Below are 26,045 nucleotides of genomic sequence, written 5' to 3' on the forward strand. Positions count from 1 at the left end.
CTGAAATTGCCCCTTCCGCCTCCCTCCCCAGAGAACTGGTATGCAACTAAAGGAGCAAGATTTAGCCCCCACTCATCAGCTGATGAGCAGAGAGTTCAATCCTGCCTGGTGGCACATTTCCTGTGGGGAAAATCTGGCAGGGAAGTGCAGCCATTCACCTATCAGTTACCTGATATTAACATGGCCACAGATGATGGTGACTTGATAAATCGCCTTCACAGTGATTAGAGTGGTATTATTGTTTACCTCCATCTGTAGGCGAACCTCCTTAATTTTGCACAGCTATCCTTTGAAATTCACACTTCTCCAGATTTTTGCAGTGCAGCCAAGTCTTGTCTACAAAAATGCATCTGCTAGGGGTAAATCATGCCCCCCAAATGCATATGTTCAGGAACACAACATACAAAAATGCATTGTACAGTGGTACCTCGCAAGACGAATGCCCTGCAAGACGAATTTTTCGCAAGACGAATGCGTCTTGCGATCAGATGGTGACTCGCAAGACAAATTCGTTTTGCGAAAAATTCGTCTTGTGAATCGCGGTTTCCCATAGGAATGCATTGAAATTTAATTAATGTGTTCCTATGGGAAACCGCGATTCGCAAGATGAATTTTTCACAAAACGAATTGACTCGCGGAACGAATTAAATTTGTCTTGCGAGGTACCACTGTATTGTGGGCAGGGCCAGATTTAGGTTTGATGAGGCCCTAAGCTACTGAAGCGAATGGGGCCCTTTATATGTCCAGCTGTCATTTGTCGACAACAAATTGTCGCTGTCTTTTGTGTTGAATATATGTTATATGGTAATTTATGGACCTAATAGGTATCTAAAGCCATTTGCACATAACAAAATAGGAACCTACACAATACAAAACACTGTTGCTGTATGTAGGTTTTATTTTATTTGTTTTTTATCTTATATTTTGGAAATGTACATCTAGGTTTTTTTCTTTAAATTTTTTGGGGGGGCCCAAGAGAGTAGGGCCCTAAGCTATAGCTTGTTTAGCTTATACATAAATCCGGCACTGATTGTGGGGAACAGCTTTGCATTTCAACCAGCTGCCCCCACTTTCCGCAGTTTTCATAGACTAGACTTAACATGATATGTATTTTATGTACATGTTTGCTATTTTACATATTGAGGGGCCAGTGCCCCACAGCGTTTGGATGTCTAGATGTGACATTGCAATTAAAGAAATCTTTGTAGAGTTGTCATCGTCTGAATTGTTCGATCAATTAAAGCATTGTCATAGAGTAAGAATATTGCAATGGTGCTGAAACAAGAAGGATTTCATTTTTTAAAGTGATTACCGTAAGTATGCATCACTGAAGGCCTTATCTTTAATAGAAGAGGCATTTCCTGCTGCGTGTGAGAAAGAAAGAGGGATGCTAAGTTAATTCTGAGGTCGGAGAAGAATTTGGGGTTTTGCTTTTAAATCAAGGTATGCATATCTAAGAACCTTGCAATGTTAAGAATTCGGGGCCTGGCTTCACATGTTTTCCTTTTCCCTTCCCATCGCCTTTTCCTTTTGTGTTGTGTCTTTTTAGCAGGTAAGCCCCAGAGCAGGGACTCAGTTCTTTTTATTGATCTGTAAGCTGTTCTGGGAGCTTCTCTGGCCAAAGAGCAGTAATGCTCTGAATAATAATAATAATAATAATAATAATAATAATAATAATAATAATAAAAGCAAATATACAGATTACAGTCTGTACTGTTTTAGGAGAGATTATTGAATGATGCCTGGTATCAGGGAGTTCATGGAATGTGAGGCATAGCTTTTCATACACGAGAAAACCATTTTGAAGTAATGACCAAATTGTTCAGGACAGCAGAAAGACTCCACAAGATCAGTATAAATTTAGACGCCAGCACAGAGGATATGAATGAAGCCGTAGAGATTTTATTTTCCTCTGGTGAAAAATGCAAAAAAGAGAGGCCAGGACATTTCAGAACACAAATAAAAGATGGAATGAAAAAAGTAACCCAAGTACAAATAGAATTAGAATCAATTTTACTTTTATTGACCTATACAAAGGTTCCTGTACATTTAAGAGACCTAATATGCTTCAAGCTACATGAAACCAGATGTTCCCTACTGGAGCTACAACTTCCATCATCTCTGCCCATTGGCCATGATGACTTGAGTCTGATAGGAGCTTGAGCCTGAGGACATTGTTGAACTACACCTCCCACAATCCCTGTCCACTGGGCATGCTCATTCAGGCTGATGGGAGTTCAGAGTTCAAGAGCATTGTGGAACTACAACTCCCATCGCCATTGAGCATTGACCATACTGGCAGCAAGGGCTGATGGGAGTTCCTGCAACAACCAGAGGACACCCAGTTGGGGAAGACAACTCTGGATGATGATGTTGGATTCATGGAAAAAGCTTAATGTGTTGTAGTGATTAGAGTCCCTGGTAGACCCGGGTTCAAATCCCCCCTCACTGAGCCATGGAGCTCATCGGGCAACGTTCGGCAATTCGCTCACTCTCAGCCCAACCTACCTCACAGGGTTGTTGTGAGAATAGAATTGGGAAGAGGAGAACGTATGCCACCTTGACCTCCTTGGTCAAGCTCATGGCTTCCCTCAAAGAACCCTGAGAACTGTAGTTTTTTAAAAGGGGGTTGATGGGGGATTTAGTTCTGTCAGGGGCAAACTACAGTTCCCAGAACCAGGATCTGGGCGACCCAATGGAGCTGACTGGGTGACTTCGGGGCAGTCTCTCCCTCTCAGCCTGACCTACCTCACAGGGCGCTTGGGGGAGAGTCGATGGCGAGGAGGAAAAGTCAGAAGTGAAATGCAACAAATGAAAGGTTAAATAATTCATGTCTTGTGTTTTCAAGGGAATCAAAGGACTCGCCGCCCAGTCCATGAGGACGTCCTTCCCAAGGTTCTTAATGCAGGAGTCCCCCTGATTTATCAGCTCTGAGCCTTAAATATTTATTTTTATTTATTTACTTACTTTTATTAGATTCATATCATTAGATTTTATTAGATTTTATTAGATTCATATCCCGCCCCCCATCATAAGATCCTCAGGGCGGTTCACAGAATAAAACGCAGGATAAAAACATGAAACTATCCTATTGTAAAAAGAAAGAGAGAGTGTGTGTGTAGAGGGATTGTGGGATATTTCCTATCAAGCCACCCTCTGGGGAACAGCTCACACCCTGGATCATTATGGGATGTGTGTGTCATCACTCCAGTCTGGCTGGCAAAGAAGGCCTCACTGTGAGCTTCTGGGCTTCAGCGCGGATCTGCAATTCTGACAAGGAGCTCAAGGTTGGGCAGGTGTGTCACCTGTGAGACAAGCCTCCTTTGTATCACAGGGATCCCAGTCCTTGTCTGAACCTAATCAGACTCATTGCTGTCAACAGAAGGAAAGGGGGGGGGGATGCCTTTATTCCAAGCACATCAGGAAATCATTTTAACATAGCCTGTTGGAAGATGTCCAAAGGTTAATGTATACCTGAAGGAGCGTCTCCACCCCCATCGTTCTGCCCGGACACTGAGGTCCAGTACCGAGGGCCTTCTGGCGGTTCCCTTGTTGCGAGAAGTGAGGTTACAGGGAACCAGGCAGAGGGCCTTCTCGGTAGTGGCACCCGCCCTGTGGAATGCCCTCCCATCAGATGTCAAAGAGAAAAACAACTACCAGACTTTTAGAAGACACCTGAAGGCAACCCTGTTTAGGGAAGCTTTTAATGTTTAATAGAGTATTGTATTTTAATATTCTGTTGGAAGCCGCCCAGAGTGGCTGGGGAAACGCAGCCAGACGGGCGGGGTATAACTAACAAATTATTATTATTATTATTAGATCCGAGATTCGGCAGCAATCCTTGCTTTTGACTTTCTTAGATACTTCTCTGTGTATTTAAATTGCGTAGGTTACATAAGTCACGTGATTTTGTGACACAGAACAGCAAGACAAAATAATGTCGTTTTTGGTGGAAGACTAACTGTGGCAGAACAGAAGCAAGGCTGCGTGCCGAAAATGCAGGGCAGAATGGAGAAGAATGACTTCTCATAGCTATAGTCACTGCCAATCAATTCAGTCTTCCCAGGACTAGGGATTTTTTTTAAACTAGCCCAGTGTACTTCATTATAACAAACTGCTTCATTCCTATGTAGCCCTAAAGAGTGTCAAGATGAGCTGGAGGGCAGTATTGAGCAGTGGTTAGAGTGCATGTGAGGGAGAGCTTTGTCGCTTGCAAGGCTCCCTGGATGGCCTTGGGTAGGTTCCAGATCTCAGCCAAATGATCACAGTGCAGATAAATAAGATTAGAATAATAAAGCACTCTGCATGCCGAATGATGGCAGCCGGTGATAAACAGCCTTTGGTTTGAGCCTCAGAAAATTGGATCCTTTGCATTCCATCTTTGAAACTATTCAAGGCATGAAATATCTCTGGCGTCATCTTGGCATGTCTCCATCTGGAGGCTTTCCAGATTCCTGGCCTCTCAAGCACCCACATCCTGTGGCGGAGAGTTCCACAGTGTAATTGTCACGTTTGTCTGATTTTTTTAAAAAAAGCACTTCCTTTTCGTAAGCCTGGAATGTGCTCCCATCAACCCTCTCATCATTAGTGGCAGACAACAGATGACATCACCCCAGTGGGGATGGAAAGGTGGTTTTATTTAACTAGCAGGAAATGAGCTGATGAAAACAAAGAAAGAAAATAAGCAAGAAAGGGAAACAGCATGTAGACATCGGGTGTAGTAACACCATGTGGCCTCAGCCTAGATGATAGTACCAGCAGCATCACAGAGCTTTAGTGAATGGATGGATGGATGAATGAATGGATGGATGGATGGATGAAGCCCTTCTGAACATTCATCCTCAACATTCTATAAATGTCCCCTTGGAAACAGCATCACCTCGTTTTGATCAGAGCAGCTGGTGTAGGAGGAACCATTTTGCCATCATATTATTATTATTATTATTATTATTATTATTATTATTATTATTAAAAAACACTGTGTGGTTAATTATATATCTATTTATATAATATATATATATATATATATATATATATATATATATATATATATATCGCTCGATTGTAAACAAACAAATTCAAAGCCGTTTCCAGAAAAAAGAATGAAAAAACGATCAATAAAACCAGTCAAGGATGCCAGGAAACAGGGGGTTATGTTCACATGTGCTGGGAGTGTAAATATGTACTTTATTTTTTTTTGCAAAGGGCGTTTAAGGATATAACAGAAATCACCGAGTTAAAGCTGACCGAAAGTCCAGAGGTAGCATTATTATCAATTTACGATGGGGTAGAAGGATCGCAGGCTAGGAAGGACTTGCTCACAAATGTATTGACAGCTGCACGCATTATGATAGCTAGGAAGTGGAAGGGGCAAGCAGAATATAAAATGGAATACAGTAATGGTATAAAGAGGTGTGGGATTAATGATAAATGAACATGTGTCATTGAGGTAAGATGGGGAATGTGCAGGATAAATTATTTTGAGGAGATATGGAGGATGTTTGTTGAATTCGTACTGCTAAAATGGAAAGGGGTCAGATCATCGCAAGAGGTGTTGAAATTCTGGGAGGCTGGATAGTTACAATGGAATGGTCTCGGAGGTGGGGTGCACATTTTTATTCTTATTTATTTATGATTACTACTTTGTCAAAATAAAATTAAACAACAGTCAAAATCAACAATTTAAAACATTAAAACAGATAAAATCAGTGATACACTAAAAAGAGATTAAAGCATACATCAGGACTCTATGCTTCTGAGTAGGTGTTGCCTAAGCAAACATGTTTTTAGCAGGTACCAAAAAAAAAAAAAGTTCAGCGAAGGTGCCCATCTGATGTCAATAGGCAGGGAGTTCCAAAGTGTGGGTGCAGCCGCACTAAAAGATTGTTTTCTTACAAATGTGGAATGGGTGTTACACGGTCGAGTAGGCGTCGATGGAATAAGGCAATCTTGCAGGTCAGCTGGCCCCAAGTTGCTAAGGGCTTGGTATACTAAGAGTAACAACTTGAACCTGGCCCAGTGGCAAATTGGCAACCAGTACAGATCTCTGAGAGCAGGAATTTTGTGCTGACAAGGCTTCACTTCTTTCAACAATTGTGCCGCAGTATTCTGAAATGTACCTTTCTGTCTATGCATATTTTTGTGTGCTTTCCAGTTTTATACATTTCACTAATTTTACAATCATTCTAACATTTCAAAACTTGACTTCCTCCCCCCCCCCCTTTCTATGGTCCCTTAATTTTTTAAAAAAATATCTTCTATCCCCCTCTTTCTTCCCAATGTCTCAACAAATGAAACTGATTTGTAAACATGTTATGAGAGACATCGCATATATTTCTGTAACTCAAGAAAACCTTTAATTAAAAAAAGAGAGAGACCTTTAAAAAAAATCTTTTGCATATCCAAATTAACTTTTGATGTTGTTGTTGTTGTTGTTGTTTAGTCGTGTCCGACTCTTTGTGTCCCGCAGTTTGGTCAGACTCATGTTCTTAGCTTCGAGAACACTGTCTAACCATCTCGTCCTCTGCCGTCCCCTTCTCCTTGTGCCCTCCATCTTTCCCAGCATCAGGGTCTTTCCCAGGGAGTCTTCTCTTCTCATGAGGTGGCCAAAGTATTGGAGCCTCAGCTTCAGGATCTGTCTTTCCAGTGAGCACTCAGGGCTAATTTCCTTCAGAATGGATAGGTTTGATCTTCTTGCAGTCCATGGGACTCTCAAGAGTCACCTCCAGCACCATAATTCAAAAGCATCAATCCTTTGGCCTTTTTTATGGTCCAGCTCTCACTTCCATACATCATTATTGGGGAAACCATAGCTTTAACTATACGGACCTTTGTCGGCAAGGTGATGTCTCTGCTTTTTAAGATGCTGTCTAGGTTTGTCATCGCTTTTCTCCCAAGAAGCAGGCGTCTTTTAATTTCATGACTGCTGTCACCATCTGCAGTGATCACGGAACCAAAGAAAGTAAAATCTCTCCCTGCCTTAGTTTGCTCATTTAGTCATCTACTTTAAATATATACTCTTATAAAACTGCAGGTTATTACAATAACCCTGCCAATGTTCTTATCCATTTACAACTTATCTGTGAATATTCAATAAACCATTTCCATTCTTTTATGAAAAGATTGTTATCTTGATTTCTTACTCTTCCGGTGATTTCTTACTCTTCCGGTGAATTTTGTCATTTCTGCATATTTCGTAAGTTTTTGTATCCATTCTTCCTTTGCTGGGACTTCTACTTCTTTCCATTTTGGGGCAAGTAACATTCTTGCCTTTCTTTCTATGTATCTATGTATGTTTCTTTCTATGTATCAATCACTAGTCAATGGCTAGTGTTCGAAAAGACTCTTTGTTCAAATATATAAAATAGTACTGATCAAAACAGAGAATCATCACAATAATAATTACTAAGAATTGCATCATACTAAAAGAATCCAGGGACAAGTAACAAAAATAGCCACCCTGGAAGGGATGGAAGTGGTCTGATCTGAAAGGAGCAGCAAAGTATGAAACATATTGGAATTTCTGTGAAAAGTGTTCAGTATATACAGATGTGTGTCTGTGTGTGAGAGAGATTTTGATAAGGGCTAAAACCATCCAGACACTTTTTATAGGATTTGGCATTCCTTTATCACATGTCACCATGTTTTAGACCAGGATTGTCCAACTTTTAGACCAGGGGTGTCCAACTCCCAAGAGACTGCGATCTACTCCCACTATAAATAAACTGGCAGTGATCTACCCATTAGATGACGCTGTTGAGCTTTTTTGGGGAGGCTTCACCAAAGTTAGGGGGGGCGATCACTGAAGATCGACCAGGATCGACCAGGGAGAGCCTGCAATCAACCGGTTGCTCAGGCCTGTTTTGGACAATCCTCGCCACAGGCCTGGCAGATCTTGAACTAGACTTGGTAATCAGATAACGCTAATATTCTTTATGTGAAGGCAAAACTCATGGCACTTTTTCTTCTCATGACTAGGACTTTGTTATGTTAACCCATGTGCAACTACTTATTTTACGTGCTGATTGTATACTTTTGACAGAACCATAGAATTGTCACGTTGGAAGGGGCAATGGAGGTCAGCTAGTACCAACCCCCTGCAATGCAGGAATCCACCATGGGGCTCGAACCCACGACCCTGGGACTAGGGGTCTCATGCTCTACCAATTGAGCTATTTAGCTCCTCTTTTAAGTTTCATGGGGACGCAGTTGGCGGTGTGGTCTAAACCACTGAGCCTCTTGGGCTGGTTGGCGGTTCAAATCCCCGCGACGGGGTGAGCTCCCGTTGCTCTGTCCCAGCTCCTGCCAACCTAGCAGTTCGAAAGCATGCCAGTGCAAGTAGATAAATACTGGTAGGTACCGCTGCGGCAGGAAGGTATATGGTGTTCCCATGTGCTCTGACACTCGTCACAGTCCTTCGTCCGCCAGTAGCAGTCTAGTCATGCTGGCCACATGACCCGGAAAGCTGTCTGTGGACAAACGCCGGCTCCCTCGGCCTGAAAGTGAGATGAGTGCCGCAACCCCATAGTCACCTTTGACTGGACTTAACTGTCCAGGGGTCTTTAACCTTTAAGATTCATAACTCTTCCATCTGCCTTATATGCAATATAAAATTAAATAAAAAATATTTACCCCCCACCCCCAAATCACAAACTGATGTGGAATAGTGGAGATCTGAATTTAAGACTGGAAAAATGAGAAATTGACAGACTTGACCACCCCTGAAATTGACAGATTGCCCGCTCTTTGAATGTGACATGCCAACAGCAGGTGTCCCTTACAAGCGAGGGCATGGCAGTGAAGATGCCGCCCCAAACTCCTTGGAATGACGATTCAAAAAGATTAATCACCACTGCAATATTTTATCCTCTGTCCTTTTCCTGTGACATGGTGAGAATCTTCAGTAAACATTCCTGAAATGTTTCCACTCCCTCCCCAACAATGATGGAGCGCGATGCCTTGATGCCTTGATGATAAAGGGAGAAACTAGTTGCTGGGATTGGGGAATGGTTGGCTCAGCCGTAGACTAAGTCGTTGCCTTCATGCGAGGAATTCCGGAGTTCCTTCGTCCTAGTTTCTGGTCACATATCTGAGCGACTACATCATTTCTTAGAAGCAGACAACCGATCCAGCTTTTCATTGCATAAGGATGACAGAAGGGTTGCTAAGACAAGGATGGGGAACCTTTTTCAGCCTGAGGGGAGCATTCCCTGCTTCACAACTTCCTGGGGAACTACATGGGCAGGGGCGGGGCAACAGTGGACGGGGCAACAACCGCCAACTTTGTGCAATTTATACAATGAATTGAACTGCACGTTTGTGCAGACATTGAGGTCCAGCTCCGAGGGCCTTTTAGCGGTTCCGTCACTGCGAGAAGTGAAGGTACAGGGAACCAGGCAGAGGGCCTTCTCGGTGGTGGCGCCCACCCATCAGATGGCAAGGAAATAAACAACACTCTGACTTTTAGAAGACACCTGAAGGCAGCCCTTTTTAAGGAACTTTTTAATGTTTGAAGTTTTATCGTGTTTTTATATATTTTGGTTGCCATATTTCAAATGCTGTTGAGCTTTCCTTAGTTTTGCCCAAAGTTGTTGAGCTTTTCTGAGCTATTTTTGATGACACTGTTTCCGACTCCCATATGTCCAGGAAATTCCGGATGCAGGGCAGCCTTGGAAGCGGCCCTGAGTGGTCCCAGCCAGGCCAAAACGTAAGAAAAAGCGACAAAGCCAATGAACCAAAACTCAAACGACTCGAGTGGCTAACCCAAAATATCTAAGCAAAGTATCACGGCACACCCTAGTTATCCTAACTCATCAATATGCATCAGTATTGCCTTGGAGATTTCACATTGTGTGTGCGTGTGTGTTGATACAAGGAATGAAGCACCATAAAAGGACTGTTGTCTCCTCCTGTGTCCGGGCTTCCCTGTTCTGACACATCGGCTGGTGACAAACCAATTCCCTCCCACTCTTTTGCCATCCCCGATTCCGAAATAGCACAGCCTCTGGGAAGCCTGCGGGCAAGACATGGAGGCACCAGCCCTTCCCTGTTGTTTTGCCTCCAGCGGGTGGAAGTCAGAGGTAAACTTCCCCTGAACATTGAGGCTCGGCGATTATTGTAAGTGTGAATGTTGAGCAACATTTTCCAAGTGCCGATCTTCAATACAGTCAAAAGCATTATTTCCCTTTAGACCTTGACGCTGGCTTGACAATAGAATCACAGGAGCAAAGAGTTGGAGAGGGTCCATAGGGTCATCTAGTCCAACCCCCTGCAATGCAGGTGCATATTTTGAGAATCCACTCTGTTTCTGTGATTGTGGGTTGTTTTAAGCTGTTCTTAATTTTGGGTTTTAATGTTGCAACCTGCCCTGGGGCCTTAGGGAGAAAGGTAGGTTAGTAGTAGCAGTAGTAGTAACAACAACAACAACCAGGTGGCTGGCCACTGTTTTAAACACTGGGTTTCATCAAATGCCATCCGATTGGGCCGAAACAACATTTTAAGGCAATCTTTTCAAGTGGGCTGAGTGAAGGACAATTTTTATTATGTATTTCTTATGTTTATATCCCACTTTTCTCCAAGAAGCTCAAGGTGGCGTGCATAGTTCTCCTTCTCCCCATTTGATCTCCACAACAACCCTGCGGGGTAGGCTAGTCTGAGAGTGAGTGACAGGCCCGAGGTCAGCTCATGGCTGTGGGCTCAAAAACTCACTTGCCAGTCTTGTGTGGCTGTGCCTGTGCCTGCCAGGTACAAGGTCTCGCCAGAGGTCTGCGAGATCTTGCCGGAACCCAGAAGCCACTGCTTCTTCTCGCTTTTCCGGTGGCAGCAGAGAAGTGGGGAGAAGCGGCTGCTGCTTCCGGCAAGGTTTTTTTTGCAAGATTCCCACGAGATCTCTCTGAAATCCTCAGCCACCTCTTCTCACTTATCACGGGGTGGAGGGGACTTCTGGCCGCTCTGGAGAAGTGAGAAGAAACAGAAGAGGAGATGGCTTCCAGAAAAAGAGCCTTGCGATATCTCAGGTGGGGCTCTCGCTGGATCTCACCAGAACCTGGAAGCTGCCACTTCTCCTTGTTTCTCTAGTTGCGGGAGGGGTGCTTGCCCTTAAATCCCACTGCCCAAGATGGCTGCCTCCGTCTGCCGCATGGATGCGATGACCCTCTCCTTCTGAGCCCCTTCTGGAGACCTTGTCCAGCTCAGATGGGCCCCTCGACAACCTTTTTCTCCAAACCAGGCTCCCAGCACCCTCACCTCCTCTCATCCTGTGACACACTCCCTGCCCATCTAATGAGTCACACCCCACACCTTTGCATCGCAATGTCTGTTTACCAGTTCCCATGGAGGCTGAGCAACTTGGCAACCCCATTATGAAACCGCCCCTCGGGCAGAAGAACCTCGGCAGGCAACGTAGCCCTGCTTCCGAAGCTCGGCTGAGGCCATCTGGTTCCTTGGCTCTTGGCCGCATATGCAAACCAACTCCCAGTGAATTGTACGGGGATCTTGCACTCGGGTCCTGCTTGCGAGTTTCCCACAGGCATCTAGAATCTTCTAAATGGCCATGGTGAGAACAGGAAGCTGGGCCAGATGGGTTATTGGCCTGATCCATCGGGCTCTCCTTATGTTCTCAAACTGCTCTCAAAGCACACAGGCTTTACACCTCTTTAAGTGCAATTTAATATGTGGTCCCTGATAGGTTGGGACATTTATACCACTTGCTGGAAACCTCAGGAGGAGAGAGTTGCTCTGGTGCTCAACTGCTGCTTGAGAGTTTCCTGTTGAGTCAGGCTCTTCTTAAGTGTTTTCAGACATAATAATAATAAGAAGAACAAGAATAATTTATTATTTATACCCTGCCCATCTGGCTGTGTTTCCCCAGCCACTCTGGGCGGCTTCCAGCAGAATATTAAAATACAATGATTCATCAAATATTAAAAGCTTCCCTAAACAGGGCTGCCTTCAAATGTCTTCTAAAAGTCTGATAGTTGTTTATTTCTTTGACATCTGATGGCAAGGCATCCCACAGGACGGGTGCCACTGCTGACTAGGCCCTCTGCCTGGTTCCCTGTAACCTCACTTCTCGCAACAAGGGAACCGCCAGAAGGCCCTCGGCGCTGGACCTCAGTGTCCGGGCTGAACGATGGGAGTGGAGACTCTCCTTCAGGTATACTAGGCCGAGGCACCATACATTAAAAGTACTCTTATAGCACATTAAGAGTCATGGAGAATCCTGGGAACTGTAGTTTCTTAAGGCTTGCAGAGTGACCATTCCCAGCACCTTCAACAAGCTACAGTTCCCAAGATTCCACCATGACTCTTGAAGTGGTATAAAAGTGTTTTAAATTGATGGAAAGGATGTGACCTGAAAGGCAGAGCTGTGCCAGAATTGTTCCCCTAGTTTCATCAGTTATTATTGTTGTTGTTGTTGCTATTATCAATATTATTATAATTATTATTATTATTATTACCCTGCCTTTCTCTCAGAACCAGGACTCAAGGTAGCTTACACAATTTATAAACAACACAGGCAAAATAGAAAAAGCTAAAAGCATATAAAGGATCATCATGAAAGAGCAATTAAACTCTCATAAAATTACAGCAACATAATAAAAAACAAATCTTATTAAAACGCAGGCAGTATAAACAGCACAGTGCGGTTAAAAGCTCTTTCCTTTAAGAACAGTTAGTTCCCAAAGGTCTGCTGGAATAAGACAGTCTTCACCTGCCAGTGGAAAGGAAGCAAGGAGGGAGCCAGTCTAGCTTCTCAAGGAAGGGATAAGCTTGGAGCTTGGAGGCAGCCACCGAGAAGGCCCTCTCCTGCTTCCCCACCAAGCAGGGCTGTGAGGGCAGTGGGACTAAGAGAGAAGCCTCCCCTGAAGGTCTTTCAGGTGGGCCTAAGCCAGGCATCCCCAAACTTCAGCCCTCCAGATGTTTTGGACTACAATTCCCATCTTCCCCGACCACTGGTCCTGTTAGCTAGGGAACATGGGAGTTGTAGGCCAAAACATCTGGAAGGCTGCAGTTTGGGGATGCCTGGCCTAAGCTGTATAGGACTTAGAATTCATAACCAGCACTTTGAATTGTGCCCGGAAACAGACCAGAAGCCAAGGGAGTTGTTGTATCAAGGGAGCTGTTCACTCCCTATAACCGACTTAATTTTGTAGAAATCATTTTGGAACAGGGTCGCCATATTTCAAAAAGTGAACATCCAGACAGAAATGGCAACCCTATATTGGAACCCTATATTCTACGATACCGCAAAAACATGAAAAACGATTGCATCATGATACGGTGTGTTTATGTTTATGTTTTTAAACTCCGAGTTGCTTGGATATTTTCCTGTGTTTGTAGTTACTGTTGTGTTAGCCGTTTGTATGATTTTAACGATCTTGGCTGCACTAATTTTCAAGGTGGTTGGATGTTGCTCATCATTTCTGAGGGGCTGTGACAAGAGAGGAAAACCAGGATAGAGTTTTATATATATATATATATACTGTATATAAAAGCCTATGTCTGCAGTGGTGCTCGCTGTCTTTATTTGATTCATTGTATTTGATTTAATATATTCCTGAGCCGCTCAAATCTCAAAGCAGCTTACAAGCAATACATAGCAGTAACATAACAAAATGTAACAGAGCATCTTTGGTGGCATCGGGAAAAGCTTTGTGGGGGGAGGGGAAACCTCTATTTCCAAGACTCAGTTCCCATCTGGAATATGAGACCTGGAATACTGGAGGATTTGAGCAGAGGTTGGATGGCCATCTGTCACAGATACTTTAGTTGAGATTCCTGAATCGCAGGGGGTTGGACTAGATGACCCTCGGGTCCCTTCTGACTTATGATTCTATGCATGGTAATTACCCACTCTCACAGCATCCCTGTGAGGGAGGTCATTAACAGGCTGACTGAGCATGAGGGAGAGTGACTTCCTCGTAGCAGCAAAACACCACTCCTTAGACGAATAGAGTGAAGTGGCGATCCTCAGGCTGTAGGACAAATTGTGGCCCTCCAAGGCTTTCCAGATGGCCCTCAGAACTCTCCCTAGGTAGCAACGCTCGCCGGCCCTGCTTTGCATTCTCCTTGGGTGTTTCTGCCTGGCTGGAATGTCTCCCTGACCTCTGATCGTGCCTCTTGCTTCCCGGGATACAGAGGGGAGGGTGAGTGTGTTGGAAAACTAGCCTACTGTAGAACAGTAAACTCTACATCTGTTGCTCTGGCAATTTTGTCAGTGGCCCCACCCACCTCTAACATGCAGCCCCCAAAAGATTGCTCAGAAGGGAATACCACTCTCAGACTGGAAATAAAAGGTCCAGCACCCTTAGAGTAGAGATCCAGCATCATTTCAGCAAGGCAGGACCCCCCCCCCCCAGGCTAGCAATGACATGGATCCGTCCCTCAGATCCTGTCCCTTAAACGAGATGTGATGAAGGAAAGACAACGAGCCTCTTGCGATCTTTCTTTTCTTATTTCTTTATTTCATTGATTTATACAAAATAATAATAATAATATGGCAAGCAACACAAGAGGTCAATACATTTGGCCACCCGCCCAGCCCAGCCTTTGGAAACCAAGGATAATTCTTGCCAGATGAGGTGGAAAGGAATGGGACAGATCCATACCTAACTCAGACACTTGGTGGATGGCTTCGTGATGACCACAGTGTACCAGATTCGGCTGCAGGGAAGGGTTTCTTCAAAGCATTTCACGGCGGTTCCCATTTGGCGAGTGTTTAGGTCTCAGACCCATTTGACTTGTCCAGCGGAGACGTCAACCCCACCCCAGAATGCCCTTTGCTACCCAACCTCTGCTCTCTGCAACCCAAGAATCACACACAGCCCCAACTCCTAGCCTCTTGCTCTAACCGCTAGCCCCTGCTTCCCTTTCCCTACAGCAGCCAAGCCAATACCCCTGAGCTTTGCACCCTCTCCCTTAGGCCCCCAGTAAATTTTGCAGAGACGAGTTGAAGGGCCATGGTAAGTATTGGGAAGAGGGAACTGGATCTTCCAAAAATTCACCCCCTGGTGGGTTATCAGGAGGTGAAGGGAAGACCACTGATGTCTTTCAAATGCATTGAGTTGAAAGGCCTGGTGTTGGAGGCTAGAGAGCGGGGCCACGTTGGAACTCTGGCAGAGCAAGAGGTGGAGCCATTGCAGGAACTGGTGGGTTATGGGCGGAGCCTATATAAATCCGGTCTCTCCAAGCTGGTTCAATCACAACCCACGTTACCACAGTTGTAGTTGATTGGGCCAAGATTTGCATTTCTCCAGTGGTTGTAAATTCGTGTCGAGTGCTTGCCTAGGTCAGTGTCCATAGCTTCTCTCCTTCTTCCGCCCCCCCCCCGATCCGGCACAGCCAGATCCAATCCATTTAATTCAAACTCCATAGCCTCCTTGCTTTGTGGATTTAGAAGACTAAACGTATAAGAAGAATAACAACCCAACAAGGAGGAAGACCAGGAGCTTGAAAACTCAGCTAATGGAAGAAGCATCATCAATGCTATGGAAGCGGGCAAACCAAGAAGAGCTGGCCAAGCGGGGAACGAATTCCACCACAATGATCAAAACTTTGGATTGAATGTATAGGTTTATTTTTAAAAATAATAATAACATTTCCAGGGTCTGGAGCAAATAGTATTCTGGATTCCAGATCTAGAGAGAGGATGGAAACACGGTGCTCTGGGCATTCTAGATCCAGTGGTGAGAGAACTGAAACATTACAAATCTAGAGGCAAGGGCTACTAATTTATGTTAAAAGTTAAGCTCCAATGAGTTCTGGATCGAATCTGGAAGATCTCAAACGAACAGGCATGCAGAGGGGTATGGGGGTCGGCCTGAAGTATCAAAACCAGAAAAAAGGAACTTTGAGAAAGCATCCAGACAGTGAGCTAAAATAACCTCTTAAGGGTCCAGAGCTCCTCCGTTTGAAGGTTCTCAAGTTGAGCGGTCAGGAACTGAGAATGTCAGTGTACCTGCAAAGCTCACAACAATGCCATTCTAGAGCCAAGCCTTGGAGTGGAGTGGTGAGGGTGGGAACCTGGGCTGGGAACTGAAAGTTTCCTGACTTAAAGGTGATCAGGCTCTAGACTTTGATATCCCAGAACCAGATAAGGGGAGGGGAGGGAGAGCACCCCAAAATATTAACACTGCATTGACAACACATTGACATCATGGCGGACAGTCTCTCGTTCTTCCTGTGTAAACGGTCCGAGGCCTTGTGGTTCTGATCCTGCCAGGCGTGCATTACTTCTTGCTCTTTGTGACTCGGCACCCCTTTGCTGCGTCTCCCATGACGCCCCAGTACTCGCCGAACTGCAGTTTGGCCTCGTCGCCGTCACCAAGGCATTCGATCTTATCGTCCAACGTGCCAACGCTCTGTTTTGAGAGGGGAAAGAAGTTGTCAAAACCCAGAAGGGAAACCGGAGCTGGGATTTACAGTTTGCGGTTTCTTTTCCAGACTTGGGGGGGGGGGGTGTTGGACTAGGTGAGCCCTTGTGCAGCAAGAGGGTCCCAGAGTTGCTTCGGGGGGCATCATCAAAGCTTCGGAATGCCTTTCCCAGTTTTGATAGGGACCCCTTCTGCCCCAAGGGCTTCATTCCCTTCAAAACAACCTTTGATGGCGGGAGGGGTACATGCCAATGGCGGGTGGGGCCCAGGGATAAAAGTGGGTGGGGCAGCAAATGTCGATAATTTCACCTTTGCCCGGGAGGGTAGTTTCTGTGCCCGTACTCACACACCTCTCTGTATCCTGGCAAGTTAAGAGGCATGATCAGAATTCAAGGACACATTCTAGCCAGGCAATAAAGGGAGGATGCCAAGCAGGGGCAGGGAGAGGGCATGGCCTGGAGAGAAGGGGCAAGGCTTAGAGAGATGCCAGGCAGAGATGCCTGAAGGGCTGAAGCTGAGGTTTCCTAGCCTAGCATTGGAAACCGACCAAGTTTTGTCACTTTCCCCCCATTTTTAGGTAAGTGATAAAGACATCTTTGATTTTTTGGGGGGGGGGATCCTTTCTACTTTCCACTGCTCCTTGGAAAAACTACACCTCTCCCTTTCCCTATTCCATTCAATGGATGTTTCTGTTTCATTCATTTGTGTCAGGGATGGGGAATCTGCAGCAAGTATTCCATACATTGTCGGAATGGGGCAACCCAGCCAGATGGGTGGGGTATCAACATCATCATCATCATTAGACTCTAACTCCCATCAGCCCCAGCCAGCAAGTCCAACAGCCAGGCACTGTGGGAACTGAAGTCCAATAACATGGGAGAGTGCAGATTCCTCCTTTCCGACTTGTATGGAACAAGAGAAACAAAAGCAATGTCCAGGGCCGGCCCTACGGCCAGGCTGGGTGGCGCAGGGCATCACAGTGCGGCCCGCCAGGGGGGCGCTGCAAGCTGCGCTTGCCCGCTGGCTGGCCGGTCCGCCGCGCAGCTGCGCCCACGGCAATGGCGCTGTGCCTGCCCGCATGCCCACTGCGCTGGGAAACGTGGCGGGGGGGTGCCGGAGGGATCAGTCGCACCACGGCATCAGGGGCGCCTAAGACAGCCCTGGCAATGTCAGAGGAATGTGCACAATGACCTACCATTATTTCCACAGCTGAGTGTCTCACAGCAAGGATCTAGGCCTCCGTCCCGTCCCCCCCAATCTGAGGCCCTGCAGGCATTGTTGAAGTACAAGGCTCATCACCCCTGACCCTTGGCCATGCTGTCCAGGTCTAATGGAAGCTGGCATCCAAGAACATTGTTGGACTACAACTCCCATCAGACTTGACCATTGGCCATTGTAGCTGAAGGGGCTGGTGGAAGTTGTAGTCCCAACGACACCTGTCAGGCCCCAGGTTGAGGGAGGCTGATTTAGGCTGAAGAGAGGAATTGCATCCCTTTGGTTTGGAATTGTTCCCCAACATAACGCAGAAACACCCCTCTCCCCCCCCCCAGAACTCTGCCAGCCCCTGGCAGATGCCTGTCTTAGGTTCTAGGTCCCCCTCTTCACCTCTGCTAAATGTGGCAACCTCTGTCCCACCAGGTCCCTCAGCTCGTTGGGGGTAATGCACTCTTTACGGCCCTTGACGGCGTAGCAGTGGAAGTTGTTGATGACGATTTCGATGGCCCTCTCCACATCGGTGAGCTCTTGAGAGTCCTGGGTGGCAGAGAAAGGCAAGGGGTGGAGTTATGGCGAGACGCAAGGCATCAGCACAAGTCTGTGATCTCAAAAGAAGGCAGTCAGACCGGCCCGACTCCCTCCTACGCAATTACATCCTCCCCGAAACTCCAGCCTAGCTTCATTAAGACTCCCAAGATTGCATACCATCTCTGATGAGCAATCTAGAGATGATTATCCATTCCATTTCCACTAAACAGCCCAGCTCCATTACAGAGGAAACCACGACACCCATCCTCTTCTGTGCTAGACCAGATAAGATATGTCCCTTGTCCACAAACATATCAGTCCAGAACGAATCATATCCTTGTTTACCGTCTCCTGTGTTGAAACTCATTCATTTCATGACCCACATTCTCTCTGCATTAGAATGAATGAAAACTGAAGTCAAATCCATCCCAAATGCATCTAAAAGTTCAGAAGATATCCAGAGTCTTTCTTCAACTACTGCACATATTCCAAATCATTTTAGACCTGTGGGTTTGGGGGGGTTGTTTTGTTTTTGTTTGTTTGTTTTGTTACAGAGGCCACAGCTGTCCCATATATTTAAAGCACCACGATCCCACTTTAAACAGTCATGGCTTCCCCCAAAAAGAATCCTGTGAGCTGTAGTTCGTTAAGGGTGCTGCTGAAAGTTGTTAGGAGAACCCCCTATTCCCCTCTCGGAACAACAATTCCAGGAGTGGCTTAACAAACAATCCCTCTTCCCAAGGAACTTTGGGAATTGTGGTTCTGTGCAGGGAACCAGGGGGGTGTCTCCTAACAGCTGTCACCATCCTTCACAAACTACAGCTCCCAGAATTCATTGGGAGGGGGGACATGACTGTTTAAAGTGGAACCACAGTGTTTTAAATCTAGGGTGTGAGTGTGGCCAGAGACATCAGGGTTCAGTAGCAACCTCATCAGCTTCTGATCAATTTCCAGCCCCATAGCCAAGAGCTTCCTGCTCTTTTCCCCCTGGCCTCCTCGGGAAAAAAGTGTTCCATCTTCTGTCTCCTCTTGCTTAGCATAAGCAAGGGTGTGTTCAAATGGAAGAAAAGCAGAAGAAGTCAAAGGGGCATGGAGAGTCAGTGTTGAGGACTGAGACTCCCAGAGGGTACTTCCCCCAAAGTTGTACTCCAACTCCCATCAGCCCCAGCCAGCATGGCTAATGGCAATGGATGATGGGAATTGCAGTCCAGTGATATCTGGAGGGGCATCAGCACTCTGATATGATATTGTGGGTGTCAGGTGCATGTCAGGTGGGCGTTTGATAGCCTCAAAGGATGGGTGAGAAATCTGATTCTGTTCACATTTAAAGGCAAATTCATCTAACCGACACATTATGAAACGAAATACAAGCATGAAAGGCAGCCACCCTCCTAATTTCGCACTATTCTGAATTTTGCAATGCATTTCTCTGGCCAAGTAAAGGTGTACAAAAACACAGGTATCAGTGAAAATCCTGTGCAGAAAAGTCTCATACTGGGAAACATTTCTTTGCAGAAATGTGTCGATAGGAGCAAAATTGCATTTTAAAAAATTGTATAGTAAGAGAAATCCACACTGAGGTGCTGATGAATTTTTGTGAGAACTTTTTTTAAAAAAAAAAACCCCTGCAAGCTGATCTGGAAATGTGGAGAGATGAATTTCGGACTGGAAAAATGAGGAACAGAGAAACGGAAATGATTTGCCCATCTCCAAAGCCAACTGATCCATTTGATTATGTGTGCTGCAAACAGGATGGACAGTGGAGTAGGAAAGACACGGGGCCTCCTTTTGCACCATGGTGTCTGCCATGATTGCATTTTCTAGGGACATATCCCGACCCTCAGTTTTCAGCCATAAGAGCGCCATACCACCAGGCCCACCAAGACACAGCCCAAGCCTCTCACCTTAAAATTTCCACCCCTTGCCTTTCCTAATTATCACACAGGGAGTTGCCTTGTACTGAGTCAGACCCCTGATCCATGTAGCTCAGTGTTGCTTACCCGGACTGGCAGCTGTTGCTCTCTGGGATTTCAGGCAAGGGCCTCTCCCAGCCCTACCTGGAGATGCCAGGGATTCAAACCAGGGACCTTCGGCATTCAAAGCAGACTCTCTATCCTTGAGCTATTGCCCTCCCCTGCTGTCAGATATGCTTTTAACTGGGGATGCCAGGGACTGAATCCGAGACCTTTGGCATGGTCTTTCGCTGCAACTCTTGCCCTATATGGAGAGTAAGGCCCTAGTGCTCACCGTTGGGAAGATTAAAATTCCTGATTAAGACAGGAATGGAGGGAGCTGTTCTGTGTTGAGTCAGACCTCATGGTCCATCTAGATCAGTGTTCTCCAAACTTCGGCCCTCTAGATGTTTTGGACTACAATTCCCATCATCCCTGTCCACTGACCCTGTTAGCCAGGGATCATGGGAGTTGTAGGCCAAAACATCTGGAGGGCCACAGTTTGGGGATGCCTGATCTAGATCAGTGTTCTCCAAACTGTTTTTTTGACTACAACTCCCATCATCCCTAGCTAGCAGGGCCAGCAGTCAGGGATGATGGGGATTGTAGTCCAAGTTGGAGACCCATGTTTGGGAAACACTGATCTTGTCTGATATTGCCTGCACTGACCACCAGTGGCTATCCGGGGTTTCAGGCAAGGAGGATTCCCAGTTCAATAGGTCTCTTGAGTAAGTGTGCCCAGGACAACAGCCCATAAACAACAACAGGAGGAGGAGGAGGAGGAGGAGGAGGAGGAGGAGGAGGAGGAGAAGGAGGAGGAGGAGGTTTGCTTCCTGCGACTGCCACCCTTACTTGGGGAGTAAGTCCCACTGAAGTCATTGGAAGTGACTTCCGAGTAGACCTGCATAGGATTGTGCTGTGCCAGCATCTTTTTTAATGAAATGAAATCCCAATTTGAATCCTGAAAATCCATAGGAAATCTTCCTTCTACACCGTGCTGCATTCAGTCGAGAGCTTACTGAATGTTGTTTTTTTAAAAAAGATATATTTTAAAAATCAGCAGGGAAAACCTGTTTGAATGCTGAGAGAAGCCAGAGCTTTCGGGCGTTTCCCTGGATGAACCTCTTTCCTCCGACCGCGAAGCCAGTTGATCCAGAATATATATTTAAAATCAGCTGAGGGATCTGGTCTCCACGACAGAAGTCACTTTTGGAGCCTGCTGACATGTCATTCTGGACCCAATGGGCTATTTGTATTCAGAGCTGCTGGGGTAGGAGGTGATCTGTGCCTCCTCGCTTGTTTTTCTAATCTGCGCCTTCTGCTGCAGTTTCACCTTCATGCGTACGGAGTTTACACCAACCTCCCCCAATCTGGTGACCTCCAGATGTTTGTGGACTCCAATTCCCATCAGCCCCAGCCAAATGGGACAATGGTCAGGGCTGATGGCAGTTGTAGTCCAGCAACATCTGGGGGGCCACAAGCCCGCCCGCCCACTGCTGTCCTAGACAAATGTCCCAGCCAATCAAGGATCACATATTAAATGCACTCACAGAGGTGTAGAGCAGGGATGAGGAGCCCCTATGTTGTTGGACTACAACTCCCATCAGCCCCAGCCAGCATTGGTCAATGATCAGGGTTAATGGAAGTTGCAGTCCAACAACATCTGGAGGGAGCACAAGTTCCTCTTCCCTGCATTAGAAGAAAGGCAACAGGGAACCTGTGATTCTCTAGATGTTGTTGGGTCCCAACTCTCATCACACCCAGCCAACATGGCCAACAGTCAGGGGTGATCGGAACTGGGGCCCAGTAATATTTGGAGGGCCACAGATTCTCCCACCCTTGCTGTATACACATGTCCCAACCAATCAGGGACCACATTAAATGCACTTGCAGAGGTATACAGCAGGATGGGGAGCCTGTTGACCTCCAGTTGTTTGGTGGACTACAACTTCCATCAGTCTCAGCCAGGATGGCCCAATGGTCAGATATAACGATGGGAGTTGTAGTCCAGCAACACCCAGAGGGTGCCAGCTTGGGAGGAAGCTGCCTTACGCATTCCCTGTCTGCAAATTTTGCCATCTGATTTCCCCTTTCACAAACCACGACCCATGCTCAGTTGGCAGAGCACGAGACTCTTTATGTCAGGATCATGGGTTCGAGCCCCACGTTGGGCAAAAGACTCCTGCATTTCTGGGGTTGGACTAGATGACCCTCGGGGTCCCTTCCAACTATGTTTCTATGAAATTTCCCACCTTCTCTCCTCATTTCCAGCCAACAGCATCCTAGGCGAGGACAATGAACTCTGACTCGGCACTAGACTTGGCAACCATCTCCGCTTCTAATAAAAATATTGCCAAGATATCTTTCCCCAGCCGCCTCAAAAAAACCCCCACCCTACCTACCAATCCCCTCTCATTAGGACATTTTTCCTTTAAAATTTCAACATGTCCCAGGAGGAGGACCATTCCAGAGGAGGAGATTAGAACTTTGCCAAGGTGGTAGACAAGTCTATTCTAGGCCCCAGAAAGGCAGAGTCTCACACAACTAGAAGGAACTGGTTTGGCCGAAGAGATCCCGAAATTTCCTTAGAGGGAGTTGGTTGCGCAAGAGGATTATCTCCCTCTCTCACTGTGTCTCAGTGGCAGAGTGTTCCTAACCACATCAACCCTTTCTTCAGAATCATGAGGACTTTAGCAATAGGGCAAGATATGTAGCCACGTTACAAAGGACACACTCTTGTATGCAGGAGAGCTGCTGCCAGTCAGGGCAGGCCACATTGAAGTAGATGGAGCAATGGTCTGACACAGTGTATGACAGCTTCCTATGATCCCTGGAACATTAGTGGAGGAAACTGACCCCCTATTTTAGCCAACTCATGGGTTTATCTCCCAGAAGCTTTGCTGAATTTAAGAAGACAGATCCACAGATGATCCGAGAGGGAATCCTTTCCACTCACCGCCCCAAAAGCCTACACACATCCCCCTTCCAACACAGAATGATTTCCACAGTTTCTCCTCTCCCTTCCCCAGAAAACCGGAATACAGTGCCCCTTTCCCCCCTCCAATTGACCTTTCTCTTCTTGCAGCAACCAAAGCCCATCGTTGGTTCGGTTCGGTTTGTTCGGTTCGTCGGCGAAAATCCCCTTCTCCGGAGCACGTCGTGGCAAGTTGGTTCCTTGAGATCTGCTGGGTAGTTCCCACCAAGAGGCGCTTGGAAATCCAACAAACGGCTGTTTTTCCTACGTGCGGGCAACAGAAGGGGAGAACGGAGACTTTTAGCTTTCCGTCGGATCCTGCCTCTTTTATTTCCCCACTCCCCCACCCTGGTCTGAGCGTGTTTGGGAAGGCAAATTGTTGAGCGCTGCCTGAACTTGTCCGGAGCGACGAGGCACGCCGCTGAGCGAGCGAAGGATTGGAGTTCACGGGGAAGGGGTGGGAGTCCAGAGGAAGGGGAAAGCCCACCGCCACTACTATCCAACACACCTCCTGCACCCCTTCTGTTTTTGGAATGGGAGCCCCGGAGGAGTCCCAAATGAGAGAAGTCCAACTTACCTGCTCGAAGGGATCACCTGTGCTGAATAGGGCTGCCTCTCCTGCCACAGTTTTATATCTCAAGAAGGCGTGTGTAAGAGACACCTCCGGGAGATACCAGAAAGGCGGTTGTGGCGCAAGGCATCTCGCTGCGCCGCCTGGCACCCTGCCAGCGTGGAACTTCAGCGCCACCCATTACCTAATTTTTTAGTCACGGTGTGGCAGGTGAGCAATTGGTATGACAGGAGGCTGGTTTACGTGACTCTTCTCTCCCCTCTCCGCCCCCTCCAGTTTATCAACTCACTGCATCCCAGTGATCTCCAAACATTAAGGATATAAGAATGTACATCCGGGGCTCCCAATTTTTTTGCTGCCACACCTTATGGATTCCATAAACTCATGTCCAGCACCCCCCCCAATAAAAGCAGGGATGTGGTCTAAACCACTGAGCCTCTCAGGCTTGCCGATCAGAAGGTTGGCGGTTTGAATCCCCACGATGGAGTGAGTTCCCGCTGCTCTGTCGCAGCTTCTGCCAACCTAGCAGTTCGAAAGCTCACCGGTGCAAGTAGATAAATAGGTACCGCTGCGGCGGGAAGGTAAACACCGTTTCCATGCGCTCTGGCACTCGTCACGGTCCTCTGTGCGCCAGTAGCGGTTTAGTCATGCTGGCCGCATGACCCGGAAAGCTGTCTGTGGACAAACAATGGCTCCCGCGGCCTGAAAGCGAGATGATCGCCACAACCCCATAGTCGCCTTTGACTGGACTTAACCATCCAGGGGTCCTTTGCCTTTACTTTTACCTATAAAAGCATTGTTCAGAATAGCGGTTTGCACAACCCCCTGATTCATTGCACATTTATTTGAAGTCCAATATAAATTGCTTAGTTTGTTGTAGAATATTTGAAAAAGAAATATCATGGTTGTGTTAAAACGTAGGCAGGATATGAAGTATAGCAGCAGATGACAAGTGGTAGTTTAATAATTTATAGTTTTTACTCAACTTAAACTACCTCACCAGGTTATTGTGAGGTCAAGACAGTGAGGAGGAGAGCTGCCTTATTTTTCTGTGTATAAGACGATGTTTTTTGCTTAAATTTTCTGCCCGGACACTGAGGTCCAGCACCGAGGGCCTTCTGGCGGTTCCCTCATTACGAGAAGCCAAGTTGCAGGGAACTAGACAGAGGGCCTTCTCGGTAGTGGCGCCCTCCCTGTGGAACGCCCTCCCATCAGTTGTCAAAGAGAAAAACAACTACCAGACTTTTAGAAGACATCTGAAGGCAGCCCTGTTTAGGGAGGCTTTTAATGTTTAATAGATCACTGTGTTTTATTTTTCTGTTGGAAGCCGCCCAGAGAGGCTGGGGAAACCCAGCCAGATGGGCGGGGTATAAATAATAAATTAGTAGTAGTAGTAGTAGTAGTAGTAGTAGTAGTAGTAGTATTAAATTTGTTAGGCAAAAAATGGGGGTCATCTTATACACAGATTGTGAATGCGGGGGGGAGGCAGGTGATCAGTGGTGGCAATTGGGCAGGCAGGTGAGAGATTGGAAGTGGGCGACCTCCCTCCAAAAGCATTTTTTTTTAAAAAAAAAAAAAACCCTCAACAAATCAATAATTATTGATTTCTTTATTTGGGGTTTAAAATGATAGGGATCAACTTATACACGGGGGGATCTTATACATGGGAAAATATGGTATGTAAGCCACCCTTGAGTAGGAAAGGTGAGATATAAATGTTAGTGTAAAAGTGGCAAAAAAGCAGCGAATAAATTTAATAAACAATTATAACAATGTAAACAAAGCAGAAAGCAACCACCATGTAATACAATACAAATAATCATAAAAGTGACCAGCCAAATAGGGATAGAGGCAAAATCCAATTCAGTTTGCATCCAAAGGCCAACAGGTCTTGTTTGCACTTCCTGAAGTAAAACACGAAGCGAAACTCAGCCATCCTTCGAAATCCGAACTGCCCCGAATTTTGCAACGCAGTTCTTCAACCAAGTATGAAAATGTACTGTATACGCTGGGTAAAGTTTGCATGTTGGAAAATGCATACTTTTATTAAAAGAACGTGTGGAAATGCATTATGTTAGGGGGAGTGGCTTACAAAAAAACCATGCAAATTTGGCAAAATTTGCATTAAAATGCTGGTGAATTTTCATAAAAAAGAATTTGCAAACTGATGTGGAAATGTGGAGAAGTGAAAAATAAGAATCAGGCCCCATCCTGCACTGTGCATCTAAAGCAGTAGTCTAACACGTTAAGCAATGTGGATTGTTGATTTTGGAACCACTGCATTGATGTAAGGAACTATTCTTGCAGAATCGAGCCTACTGGGGTATCCTGTGGCCCTCCAGATGTTGTTGAACTCCCACCAGTCCCTGCTTATCAAGCATGATGACTGCTGGGGCTGCTGCGAATTCGAATCCAGCCAGAACTGGAGGGCC

General features: G+C 46.2%; 1 protein-coding gene across 1 annotated transcript; it reads right to left on the reverse strand.

Annotated features, from left to right (window-relative positions):
• Window positions 1–15,554: 15,554 nt before the first annotated feature.
• Window positions 15,555–23,757, reverse strand: S100A14 (S100 calcium binding protein A14). Its single transcript, XM_035098996.3, has 4 exons — window positions 23,620–23,757; window positions 23,138–23,306; window positions 17,979–18,125; window positions 15,555–16,361 (listed from the first exon to the last, which is right to left on the reverse strand). Exons 2-4 carry the CDS (start codon window positions 23,165–23,167, stop codon window positions 16,230–16,232), a joined length of 309 nt encoding a protein of 102 aa, XP_034954887.1. The 5' UTR covers window positions 23,168–23,306; window positions 23,620–23,757; the 3' UTR covers window positions 15,555–16,229.
• Between the last annotated feature and the right edge of the window lie 2,288 nt (window positions 23,758–26,045).

The sequence above is a fragment of the Zootoca vivipara genome, chromosome 16 (assembly GCF_965207765.1).
Source record: "Zootoca vivipara chromosome 16, rZooViv2.hap1.1, whole genome shotgun sequence".
Lineage (NCBI taxonomy): Eukaryota > Metazoa > Chordata > Lepidosauria > Squamata > Lacertidae > Zootoca > Zootoca vivipara.